Source organism: Thunnus maccoyii, chromosome 12 (genome assembly GCF_910596095.1).
Source record: "Thunnus maccoyii chromosome 12, fThuMac1.1, whole genome shotgun sequence".
Taxonomy (NCBI): domain Eukaryota; kingdom Metazoa; phylum Chordata; class Actinopteri; order Scombriformes; family Scombridae; genus Thunnus; species Thunnus maccoyii.
Window position 1 is genome coordinate 14,489,257 of NC_056544.1, and position 13,775 is coordinate 14,503,031.

General features: G+C 41.5%; 1 protein-coding gene across 5 annotated transcripts in view; it reads right to left on the bottom strand.

Annotated features, from left to right (window-relative positions):
* Positions 1 to 645: 645 nt before the first annotated feature.
* gpc5c (glypican 5c) overlaps positions 646 to 13,775 on the bottom strand; it is a 122,030-nt gene continuing 108,900 nt past the window's right edge. For all 5 annotated transcript variants that reach the window (XM_042427442.1, XM_042427441.1, XM_042427440.1 and 2 more), the window contains one exon: positions 646 to 3,051. In XM_042427442.1, the coding sequence (XP_042283376.1) occupies positions 2,864 to 3,051 (188 nt within the window). In that variant the 3' untranslated portion in view covers positions 646 to 2,863. The remainder of the gene's footprint in view (positions 3,052 to 13,775) is intronic.

The window sequence follows — 13,775 nt, forward strand, 5'->3', positions numbered from 1 at the left end:
AAGCATTTCCAAAATGTCAAACTGTTCGTTTTAAAGTACATAATGGCCTCAGTGTGTGATATTCCTTTTTGAAGACAGGGGCAGAGTGAATTGTGTAATATTTACGACCCTACACACCCACACAGGTGTGTTCAATTACTTCGGCTGATTAGACCTCTGCTCAGATTGGAGTTGGGTGGAGCTGCTGTATGCCAATAATTACATGAGGTCACCAAACTTTATGTACTGATAGGAATGAAGATGAAAAAAATTGTCGATTGTGGAGTTGAGTGAGCTTACCAGACTTCTGTAGCCATCTCCTCATCTCGGTTTGAGGTTATTGACTTAAGGCTACATTAGCTGCTACTAGCATAACAAACCTAAAACTCTGAACTGTTGGCAGTTGATATGGGTGCCATGTTTTGACAAGAAAGAAGAATGTGTTGAATAAAAAATAAGATATCTCTGCCTCTGCTGCATCTATTTTTCCCTTCATATTTATTTAGCTTTAAGCACATCTCTATTGTTTATCAATGTCTTTGATGACTGATATTTTTTTAAGGTGAGGCTATCGAGACCAGCAAAGAAGCAGAGCACATTCAATAGAGCTCAGCTACACTGTATCATACTATGAAAAAAGAAATGAGACACAAAACAAATGGCAAGTGACTTAAAATATGTACATTTATACACATGCGAGGGTATAGAGCAGTAAGTGATCTGTGGGTGCAATGAACGCCAGTCAGGAAAAAACACATACATGGAGGAAATCATATGAAAACAAATAATGGTTACAAAACAAAATGCGACACATTTAAACTGCCAATACATTATATGAATATAGAGATCTCCCTTCTTCATTAACTGCAGGATGTACTTGCATGTGGTTTAACTAGACTGGTCATCCATCTTCCAGTGTTATGGAGAGCTAATGGTCAATCACTTGTCAGTAGGGAGAGAAAAAGTTGTTTACATTAAAGGCTTGTTAATGGTAGAGGTATATCACTGCTCATAGACCCATATCAGCCTGTGAGTGTACAGACCTATTTTAGCTTAGATACTGTATCTGTGTAGCTTTTAGGCATTTTCAGCTTTAATACTGTATCTGCATAGCATTGACCATACATACATTCATTATCATCATTCACACAGGTACTATCTGCTGTACCACCAATACACCATCTACACAAGAAAGCAATCAGGTGTACAGAGGAAGCCATTGTAAAAGCCACACAGTTTGTTTGTTCAGCTATTGCTTCACTTTGCTTCATCCACATGAGGAATTATTTAAAACATAATTATCTGTTGGATTTTCAAGGAATGGTCTGCTTAAGAGTGGGTGGAGAGACATTAGAGCTTATTTGGTTCTCCCAAGAAATGTTACAGAGAAAAAAAAACATGTTTTTTCAACAAATACATGATAAATCCATTAAGATTGGCTTACACAATGGCTACCACTGTACTGGATCAAACTATTGATGCATCCAATATCGTAAAACTTGCTCTATGTGTTGTTTTTTTGTGTGTTAAATGATATTTTATTCAGCATGTGTGGGATCTGCAGCCCAAAGTCCTCTTGTTCGTAAGTTTCAAAGCATCATTTAAGAGAGAAAAAATAAAACCTGATGACATTTCATCAGTGAGATATTATGGTAAATGATTTAAAACATATGTATTTTTAGATGCTTTGCTGAACAAAAGGCCTGATCCTATCGCAACAATTTTGATAACTTGGTAGGTTATACATGCATTAATGTGCAATTCAACAAGCAAACACACAAAACTAGATGCACAATAAACATTAGTAAAATCAACAATGTACAGACTTTGTTCAAACGTCCAAAATTTGTCCATTTATGTCATAGGCTTGGGGTTGGAAAATTGTGTTCATTCCTGGTTTATTTGTTATAGAAATGAAATCCTTTTCTTTTTTTGCATTGTTTTCGATGCTGTATGGAGCAGACAAGCACAGTCCATTCATAGCATAGGGAAAAGAAAAGAAGAACGCATTCAGCTAAATCAGTTAAGAGCCTTTTGTTGAATTAGAACCTCATACACGCCATCAAATCTTTCCACCTATATACAGTTACATACTATACACACCTAGTTTGCCTGCACAGTGTGTTCATCTGTGCAAGTGTGCCGGTGCTCTACCTGGGAACTCATTACATTCTAATCCGTGCTGAGGTACACAGTCATTAGAGTATATCAAATCTGCTGTTCTGGGCCAGGCACCTGGGATTGATTTATCAATCTATCATGCATTCCTTAATCCTCAAAAAGAAAATGAGTAGAGTTTTCAAATGAGCTGAATACTTCTGCCTGGCTGACAACTGGTGCAGTGGTTATGATGAAGTTCTAGCCTGAAAAGATAAGTAAAAAAAAAAAAAAAAACAAGCAGCAGAAAAAGAATATGGCTATATTTGTATATGTAAAAAGTGTCTATGTAAATCAGTTAATGTGGAAGCGTTTTTAAGAAAAATCAGAATGATGCAGTCCCGTTGTGAACCACAAAGGGCGTGTTTTTGTGAGTAAAGCATAGAGTGGTAGGGCTGTACTGGTGTGTGTATACACACATGTCTAGCCCATATCGTATACAGAGCAGCCTAGAAGCAGCAGGGCTAATCTTTGTAGATGAGTGTGCAAGGGATCACCCCCAAGTTCCTGCAAGAGCCCCCTGTCTACAGTCTCCTACAACGTTGTCCTCTTCTCTTCCAGAATCCTGTCCAGCTTTCCATTTCCATCATTATCATCCATCCATGTACGTTGTAGGACAAGAGTAAGGATATTATGTGAGATATGTATATGGTATGAGTGTCAATGTGCATGTATGTGGCTCCTAAAGGGGCAGGAGGTGAGGGCGATTTCACAGAGGGTGCTGGCATCAGAACAGGGTCCACTGGAAGCAAAGTGCAGCGAGAAGCAGTGCGAGGCTCCAGGGTTGCGCCCAGATGGCAGATGGAGAGCCCCCTATCACCCTCACTGAGGGGGGCTTGACAGGGCTCTCATATGGGCTGTCACCTCCAGGCTGTCTCCCGTTGGACTTTCTTTCACTGGAGACATCTGTATGTGCTGTAAGAGACAGAAACAGAGAGATGAATGTTTTGGCTCATCACAGTAATCACGGTAAACTGCTTTGGGCTTGTAAAATTGTACATTAGGGACTCATCATCATCTAATCACCATCCCCATCACCTCATTCCAAGGGTTTTCAAAAACAATCAGATCTAAAAATGCTCTATAATTATGTCTGTTACAGTTAGAGCGAGTTCATATGTACATCAGAAGAAGCACAGCTGCGGCTGTTTCAGTCGAAAGCTCGCATAATTAGTTTTGAAGAGTGCTTTAAAAAATTGAAAAATGCAACTTGTCTTTCAAATCACTTTACAGAAGGGCTTTATATAAAATGTATTTACAGTGGCACTGTATTACTCCACGGCTACCAACTCACTTTCATACCCTTTTGTCTCACAACTACACACATCAAACGTGTGCCAGAGTATACTATGATTTTTCTGCCCCACAGGGACACAGTGAAATGAAAATTGAACCTCCACCGCCATCTCCACACACACATCATGATGGAGGACTGACTGGCTGTCTAATCTCCAGGGGCAGATGATGGACAAGCCCTCACGGTGTCATTACAGCCAATCAGAGATAAATCAGCCTGATGAGGGTAGGGCAGACATTAAGCACCCTTTTTATCACAGGCCTCGCAAACACACACACATAAAATTACACACACAATAAAATCGGAAAGAAATGAATTCCTTCTGCTCATTAGCCATTTCTCTTTCCACTTCTCTCTATGGATCCCAGCCCAGTCCGACCCAACCCAGCCCAACTACGCATATCAGTGGATGAGAAACAGATTATCACTCTCAGCACAGCAGGTACATTACACACTCCCAGTCGCTCATGTGTAGGAGTTTAGGGCTCTGCAAGCTGTGTGTGAGGGGTGAAGGATAGCATGACTGTGTGCGTTGAAGGACAGAATGACTGTGTGTGTTGTAGTAGGGGGTAAACTAGTTATGGGAGTGCCAGAGCCAAGTGTCAAAACAGTTTAAGCTGTCACTGTCATAAAATCAGGTCAAGTTTGCAATGATCCCAGCATCAATGTGTGGGTACAGACCGGTCTGTCTGAAACTCTGCTTTCTAATTTAAGATAGTTACAGTGTCCTCTGTGCAGCAACTTCACTGTCAAACAACTTGAAAGCCAGGTGTGTGATAAGCTAGATATTGTACACATAAAAAACACCAAAATTCATAGCATACCACATAAGAGCTTTGAATACCTAACTTAATTCACTGTCATAAAAGAACAAAAATTATTGCTCTTTTCAAGCTTTCATCCAATATGAGTTTTTTCCTTTCACACCTGGCATGGTCGAATTTGTAAGAATACATTCTTTCCTAGAACTGAGAATGCATTATCAACCCATCCCTACTGTGCACTTGGGTTTGTATGCGTGCATGTGTATGCATGTGTGAATAGGCCTAGGCAGGGCTTCAGAAAGAGAGGGAGAAGTGTTTCCAGTGCCAATGTTTTTTGTTGTTCCAGTAGACAATAGACAAAGACATCATTTATCCCAAATCAGATTGCTGTTATTGTTTCAATGGAAATGGCTTGCATCTCATCAGGGAGATGTCAGAAACCAGCGTTTGAACGAGCCAACACACAAATACCACTCCACTGCAGGCTAACCAACTGGCTAATTAATGGCGCAGGTCCTTGCCAGAACAAGCAATTACAGCACAGACAACAGTCCTGCCAACTAGTTTAAAGGACCAGTGTGTAAGATTTAGTGGCATCAAGTGGTGAGGTTGCAGATTGCAATCAACTGAATACCCCTCCCCTCACCCTCCCCTTCCAAGCGTGTAGGAGAACCTAAGGTGGCTGCGAAACTCGCGAAAAAAACACAAAAGGTCCTCTCTAAAACAAGTGTTTGGCTTGTACATTCTGGGCTACTTTAGAAACATGGCGGTACAACATGGCAGCCTCCATGGAGGAGGACCCGCTCCCTATGTAGATACAAAGGACTCATTCTAAGGTTACGAAAACACAACAATTCTGATTTACATGGGATCGTACACTATTTAAAACATACGTATGAATATTTTATTCCATTTCTGACGAGTCCGCTCACTAGATGCCACTAAATCTTACACACTGGCCCTTTAAAGTGTATTTTTCATGTAAGGTGGCCATTCAAGAATGCATGGTGTTGGAATGCTTTGTGAACTTTGATATAAAACAAAACTGGATGCAATAAAATTAAGTTACAAGGCTGATAGTCAATACTCAATAAACTACCCAAGTCCATTTTCAGGCAAAGCCTAAACTGGTTATCTAGTGAGCCACCAGCTGGGAGGAGCACAAAAGAGGCGCAAGAAAAAAATGCATAATTTATCCACTTTTAAATGCCCATCAAAGTAGCGACTGATGTGCCAATTTCACACCACAGTACACATGCCCTGAAAAGCTATTCTGGGCACATTTGACCAAGATGAGAACCTGGAAAAGACCTAGAACATGAGTGGGGAAAAGAACACCTGAGCTCCTCTGCTTTATGTGTCGCTGCTGTTGTGATTGGGACACAAATAAGCAGCCCAAAATTTGATGAGTAGATCAATGTTGCATCAGTTGTAGATTTGTTGGAAATATTTTGAACACTATAAATATGTTTTAAACCATTTTTAAAGATGATAGCAGTAAAGCTTTGGTAAAAAAATGCAGCAAGACAGCAAAGCGCTACAAAACAGAGCTCTGCCATTGACAGGTGCAGTTAAAATTTAACAACATAGTCATCATTTTATGATGAAATGTAATAATATATTGTGTCATATTTATCTTGAAGAACTTAGTTTTAAACGACATAAAATCTTTAAACGATTATTATTATTTTGGCAGATTTACTGCAAATATGTGGGAAACACTCGAACCTTTTTATGTCAAGGAAAGAGTTTTTAACTCAATAACTGATATAGACCAGTAATTGTGTGTTGTATGTCAGTTTAAATTTCCAACAAATATGTTTTTCATGATATTTCATATGTCTGGTCTCCTTTTTATCTCAGAAAAATATCAGAAATAGACTGTATTTTGATACATTTTGAAATCACATAATATTGAAAGGTTTATAATGATAGCATTTTCAGCAATACCACCTGGCAACAGTTGAAAAAAAACATTAAATTATTGAAGGTTATATAGGGGAACACCAACTTGAGAAAGAGAGGTGTAATGAAATAGTTAAGTCCTTAAAAGCATGCAACAACTTGAGGCACAAAGAAATGAAAAACCAGGAGGCCTGGAGGATAATGGAATGTGATGTTGTTGTCATAATGAGACAATGTTAGCAGATAAGCCTTGCCTCATAAGCTGGCTCATGTGTAAATCCCCCAAATATGGTGGGGGGAAAAGAAGGGAGAACAAGCAAGACAGAAAAGCAGAGGGTGGGAGGGAGTGAAGGATGACGTAGAGGGTAAGAAGAGAAAAACAGTTAGTTTGACTTTTCAGAATGAGGATGAATATCCATCGTCACTTGTATCAAGGCAGATGGAATCAATCATGTCAGACGACTTCAAGGGTATGCGATGGCACATAGACATACTTCTCGCATTACAACAACAGTCGATGACATATGTTCTGCACCAGTAAAAGACAAATGTGTTTTGATTGATAAAAAGCTTTATAATAGGCAACAAACAGTGACAGAGAAGAACAAAAACAGAAACCAGAAAAAAAATATGACCGGATTTCTGAGATCTGAACATGACCACAGACCTCATGTCTGGGAAGAAGTGTATGAATGTGTGCGTGTGTGTGTGTGTGTGTGTGTGTGTGTGTGTGTGAGTGTGTGGGCGTGGGTCCAATATTGAGCAAATGAATTGTGGTAGCTTTCATTTGTCACTAAAGCCTGTGTTAGACAGGGTCATGGAGAGGAAGAGGATGGGGGATCATGTCAGCTGGGTAGCAGAGCTCTAGTCTTTGAACATCTAACACTGATATACAGTGACTGTAGAACCTTTATAACTACATACATACATAGGAGCAACAAAGCTCAACCCAATCCTGTATCACTTGTTAAAAAGGACTGTTCTGTCTTCTGCCATCTTGTTGACCTCTGATTTGGCTAAGTGTGTGAGAAATGGTTCATAGTGTCCTTTGCCACTAATGCCTCTCCAGATGGGCAGATTGTGTCTTTGGAGGAGCCTCCATTTCCCACTGGCCACGGAGCAACAACAGCTGTTTCTAACAAGCTTGGCCACAGCACTGAAGAAGAGGTGGACCTCGGGCTCTGGCCAAGGGGAAGGATGGATGGGAGGGGACGGAGAGAAGAAGGGAGGAATAGGGTTGGAAGGTGAGTGGGAGGAATAACAAACGTCTTGGCCATCATTTCTTTGGAAAAATTCTGAGGGACAGAAAATTGCATGATGGTTCTCTGGGCAACCATGCCATTTTTCTACTGCTGCTCTCTCTTTCCTTTCCTCTTTTCCTCTGTGTTTTTTTGTTTTTGTTTGCCAGCACATATTAAAATCTTCAAACCTATGTGAAGGGAAGAAGCAAACTGTTCCCAAACAATTCTCATTCTGTCTTTAACTGATAAGATTTAGTCTGTCTTTTCCTGTAAACAATAATACACACATACAGTACGAATGCACACAACACACATGGATGCACAAAAGCATACTCATACACTGGGACAAAAGGGCAAAAAGTTTACCACAGGACAAATCCAAAGTGTTAACCCAAGGAACTCAGGCCACACAATGTGTTGAGCATGTCTGACTGTGTGTGTGTGCGTGTACGTGTGTGTGTGCATTTGTGTGTTGTGCAAGCCTGCATGGGACTCTTGGCTGAACACTAGCTGCAGAGCTGTAATCCAATGAGGAATGGTGCTACTGTATACTGAGGCTTAGCAAGTTGTCACACTATATGCTATCAAGATGACAAGGCAGCTTTTCCAGACTAAGCACTGACTTGTAGCCATTACAAACATAGATCTGTGCCCTATTCAATTCAATTGAGGTCATTTTTTTCAGTTTTACTGAGTTAAAATCTACCCAAAATTGCCTATTGTAGCTTCTCACCCTAATTACAGTGTAGCCTGCTGTTGAACAGTGTAACTTAACCCTACACAGAAGCTGCATGTGTAGATGGAAGACTTTTGACATGTTTATCATGGCTTTTAAAGCACCTGTGGCAGTCTTTTGCTTCTCTTCCTGCTGTGTACAATTAAAAAGACGGTCAGAAGGCGGAGGTTTGATTTATGGCACAATGAGGGAGTATGGTGAGGTGGGTGGAGGTCAGTAACTTTACTCCTCCTCTCTCATTCTCACCATCTTCCACTCTCTTGGCTCACACCCCTGCCTTGACCTTGAGGTTCTTCTCCCTGCTAAGCGGTTGATGGGAGACGGATACAGGGGGAATTGTAAAGCAGTTTGTGGGTCTGGGTTTTGACAAGGCCACTGGATCTGCCTCACGGCGATGTTTCATTAAGAGAGGTGACCTTTGACACATTTTTTTTTTTACCACTCACACAGGCAGACACATGAGTGTAACCCTGCACACAGACGCAAAGATTTACGCATGCTTATGGTGCATGTACATATGTATGCACACACACAAACTGCCATGGTGTCTGAATAAGAAGTGGGGCATTAATGTGATTAGTTAGTCACTCCTCGTCATAGTGTGTGCTTGGCTCCTCCATAAGTTCATGACTTGTGAGCATGCCTCAGAGACAACAGAAGTACAATTTATCCAACTGTTCCTCTCTTTCTCCTGCGACAGCCCTGTCAAGCAGCTGAATAATGACCCTGTTGATTTGCTAGATCAATCCTTATTTGCTGTAAAACAAGATCTTTATGCAATAGCCAATATGTCTTTGGAGTGTAGGCGCCAGCTCACCGTTTTTCAAATGCAGGGAAGTCACTAAAAATGATTTGTACCATTAGTCTCTGTCATTATCAGGGCTAGAGCATTCTCCTGTGATCCAAACTGATGTGTGACCTTTGCCAGATATTTGCCACGTGCCATCTATCCCTCTGAGAGCAAGACGCTCTCTGTTTCCCAAGTGCAGAGAGAGAAGAGACACAGATGTGGTGCAATGTTCCACTCCTCCCTTTTAGTATATGCACATGGTTTAAAGTTTTATGATTGTAGATTTTACCCTTGTAATTTTCTACACTTAGACCATTTTGTGTGGATAAGCTGTTCGCCAGCCTTCTTTTGGGTTTCAACAATAGGAAGTTCAACAAGTCTGGTACATAGAGTTCACACTATGCATAAGTAACCTGTTATGCCACACATATATTCAGTGACTACTGTTACTCCGTGGTTGCAACATTAACATTTTCACACAACACACAACTTGAATGCATGTACAAAGAGTCCTATAGAGTTATGAAGTGAGAGGAGCCGCTGGTTCTGGAGGTTTTCCTTTTTCTGAATTCCCATTTCAAATTTTTCAAATGATACCCTAAATTTTACTCAACATAGAGACTAGGGGTGGGTGATATGGCAAAAATATATCATATATTTGTTTCAGGCAAGATCTTATCACGATTCTTTTTCATGTTGATTTTTCAATAAGACTATTTTGCAAGTTACTGAACTGTACTCAAGATTCAAAAAACTTCATTGTCTATGACATAATGATAGAAATTTGTCTTAGGTTAGGGGCTCACAAACAACATAAAAACATACACCCATGAAAGACTCACATAAAATTATATTAAAACACAAACGATTCCTTAAATAAATAAGAGTAGGTGTGCAAAGCTGCATTAAAAAGTAGTGACAGTCTATTTGGCCTTGTTTCAAATGGATATTGCAGTGGGAAACAAAACTAACAGTAAAACCAAACTAATTTTATAGCTGTGTAGAAGTGTTAGATTGATAAAAAGCCATATAAGTGCTCCAACTGTGAGTCACATAACACTGTCTATGGGAAAAATGAATGGTGCTGTTTGGATTCAGGAGTGCCCAAAATACCTCCTCCCACTTCACAACTCTATACACACCAAATGATATGGACAAGTCTCTTTTATTCTTGGGTAAAGCCAGCATTACTAAGCTGTAGAGCTATCAGTCTGCCTCCGATCAGACCTTTATAGACAAATAAAAGACTGATGTTGCTCTTGGTGGTGATGGACCATGGATGTCCTGACACTCTGTGTTTTTTAAGTCCTTTCTTTCACTGGTTCACAGACATATACCTTCCCAAGCACTCACACGTTTCCTTATCTCTTTTCACCCACACTTTCTTTTAAAGGGGGGTAAGGTTAGAGGGCGGAGACAAGGGGAGGATGCATTCACACAGTTCATTACTGGCCATCCATCTCTGCTGTTTTTGTTCACAACTCACTCTTTATGTGGTGCTATGTCAGGCAGGGGCTCCTCACCCCTTCAGACTAATCTCCCTATTTTGTATTCAAAATAACACACTGATTTTGCGTGCACGCGCACACACACACACACAGACACACACACACACACACACACACACACACACACACACACACACACACACACACACACACACACACACACAAATTCACTTCTCTGGGAACTGTCCCCCTGGTTCACAGGCAACCTGTATAGGGAATCCAGGACTGGTACGGGGTCTCTGGCAGGCCACTCAAGGGGTGAAAGGGGCAGGAATACAGGGGCACCAGTGGGGTACACATCTGAGCCTACAGCTAGCCTAGCAACGGGCATAGCAGCATGGCAACTCCGGAGAAGGGATCAGTGCGATGGAATCTGCTCAGTGCGATTCTTGGCTGTACTAGACCATTAAACTCCTTGGCAGGATTAAGATTTACTCCCCTAAACACACACACAAACACATACACACAGAAACAAATAGGCAAAAGGGGCCCTGGGAGGACAGTGACCTCCACCAGTCAATGTGACAGATTCTCAAGATGGAGGGGAATCCTGAGGAGAAAACAGCTTTTATGCAAGAGAGAAGGCCTAGTGCAACTCCTCAATCTTGCACAGGCACACACACCACATTTCCCGCCAGAACACTCATTTAGATGATATCAGTGTTCAATCATACACACCCAACACTACACCTGCACACACTCAAACACCAGATGCCTCATTGCATTGGCAGGTGTCAGGTTGTCCTTGTAGACAGACAAGCGTGAAGGATGCAGACATAAACTCACATTCTGTACTGTGTGTAAACTGTCATTAGGGTGCTACCTGCTCTGAGACACCGAGAAGCAGCAGCAGTGCCCACACAAAAGAAAGATGCAGGGAATGGGATGCAGCCTTGTGTTGCTCCATGTGACCAGCCTCCCCTGAATTTAACTGATCTAAGTAATACTTGCCTTTTCAACTTCAAAGTGTTTTTATAAATCTGTGTGGGTTAGAAAAAAAAGAAAAAAGTTGTGATGTGATGTTATAAATGTTTGATTTTGTGGGGGTGAGTCAGATACTTTGATGTAAACTCTTGGTTGCATAACTGACTGCAGCTTTAGAATCAAATTACTTAGAAATGTGCACTATTAGTACACTGTCAGTGGCCCTTCCTATCTGCTCTACAATCGGCTAAGGCAATGAGAGGTCAGCCCCCTCCCAGCCCTCAGGACTGCCAGTCCTGAGGGCTGCCAGGTCCAGCTCTAATTGCCACATCAATTATGGATAGGGGAGAAGGGCTTTGTCGCTCTCACCGCTGGTCAATTGGATAGGCTTTTAATGAAGTGACTTGTCTTGCATGTACGTCCCTTTGATGCATACACATATATAAGCCCACACACCGACTCGTGCTGCAGGTAGTCAATACAAAAGTTGGCTCATTGCTACCAACCTCCATTATCTGACTACTCATGCAATGCTAATTCACTTCTGCTATCTAAGGCAGACACTTTGACTATTGCTTTGCTTTAAAACAAAAGTTCCCATCTTTTGAGTTTGAGGCAGGAGAGACTGCCTCAATGGGGGAAAAAAAAATCCCACCCAAAGTCCTTCCAGGCTTTCTCCCCTCACCTAGTCTGTATTTCCACCTGCATACCAGGCTAAGCTGAGACAAAGAGGATCAGACTCATCCCTGATTATCCTTCTACTGTATTTTTCAATATCAGTGGAATGTCTGTCTTTATTTGCTCAGTGCTGTGTTACAGCAGGAATGCCAGTTTCTGTGTTAGTAGCCAGGGTTGGGCTCCAGGCAAGGCAAGAAAGTCAAGGGGGTCACTCATGCAACAACCCCCCACTCTCCCATCCAATCCCCATCCCTACCCCCAGCAGAGAGGCCTGGGTATGAGCATTAATAAAGCAGCCCAAATAAACTAGGACCATCACAAAGTGGTCTCAGCTGTAGGTCTGTCTTGTAGCAAGCAACAAAATATTCCACAAATTAATTGAGTACTTACTAAGTCTAGTCTCAATGACAACCCCAAAAATTTAGTGTAAGCCTGACTGGCGGCAGGGGTGGAAGGGTGGTGTCTTATGCACACAATAGCTTATTCGCTGAATTTGTAGCTTTAAATAAAGATCAGTTTATGAGTCTGGACACCGACTTTAACCATCTTTAAAATGTCATTTACTGCTTGGAAACCTGCACATGTTATATGGGTTTCTTGTTATATTAGTGATTAAGAGCTCCTTCTGTGGTTCTGTAGTTAAGACCTATGTGGCTACACTATCAGAGCACAGAATCACTAACATTCCTTGTTTCTCTGCTAGTAAACTTCATAGCAACCATACAAAATGCCGAGTTCTATGTATCAGTTTCACTAACTTCCAGGTAGTAACTCCCACTGCTTCCTCTAGTTTATAACCTGTTGTCACACCAGAGATTCTCAGTGCTTCCCAAACAGGGTCCCAAAGGTGTGCTGGAGAGGCTCAATCATAAAGGCCTCGCCGATACTGCTTAGAAAGGAAATGATGATGCTGGCTAATGAGAACCATTCTCCTCTGATGACTGTGTGCCTAGGGAGCCCTTGAAGCTAATATGCTCTCAAACTGCCATAAAAACCACAGGGCAGAATATGCCAAGCTAGTAAGAAAAAGGAGACCACTGAAAGGCATGGTGGAAGATGATATAAACAGGGATGGAAGGGGGCAGCAGGAAAATGTTGATCACAAATGCTAATGTGGAAATAAAAAACTGTGATACAGTGATTATAATAAAACAGAATATCTGTCAGGTAGTTGAAGTTCTGACAAATGGGTTTTAGTACATATTAATAAAAGGATTATCCCTCTAATTGCTGTTTGAAATGTGTCTTTCCCCATATTTGTTAAATAGAGAACAAAGAATGATACTAATATTCCTCAGTATCATTCACAGATTTTGTCAAAACAAGTCTTGAGAAAATTATGCAATGTTATTCACAAAGTCCGATAAAAAAAATAGATGACTCTGCATATCTGAGTGAAAAAGTGACTCACTCCTCCCACATCCATCCGCAAACCAGACCATCTTCCTGCCCAGCCAAAGCCCTCTCTGATCCTCTTCTTCCTTCTTCTCCAACCCTACTATGCCCTGCGGAGCTCACTCTCAGCCCCTTGAGCTCCAGATGAAAGGCTAAGGGAAATGGCAGTCATACTGGTAATATCCGCACCGGGACACAGCCACTACATCTGCTGGCCAGCCGGCCTCTATGCACGCCAGTCCCAAGGGGCTCGGCTCAGTCCAGGACCTAGGATAGGAAGATTGAGGGGTAGATTGGTTTCTACTCAGCCTGGCAGAGCATACAAGGACCAAATCCCCCACGCACCCTTCTAACCCTGCTCTCTCACGGTAGATTGAATCATAGCTTTGTATGTTGCAATC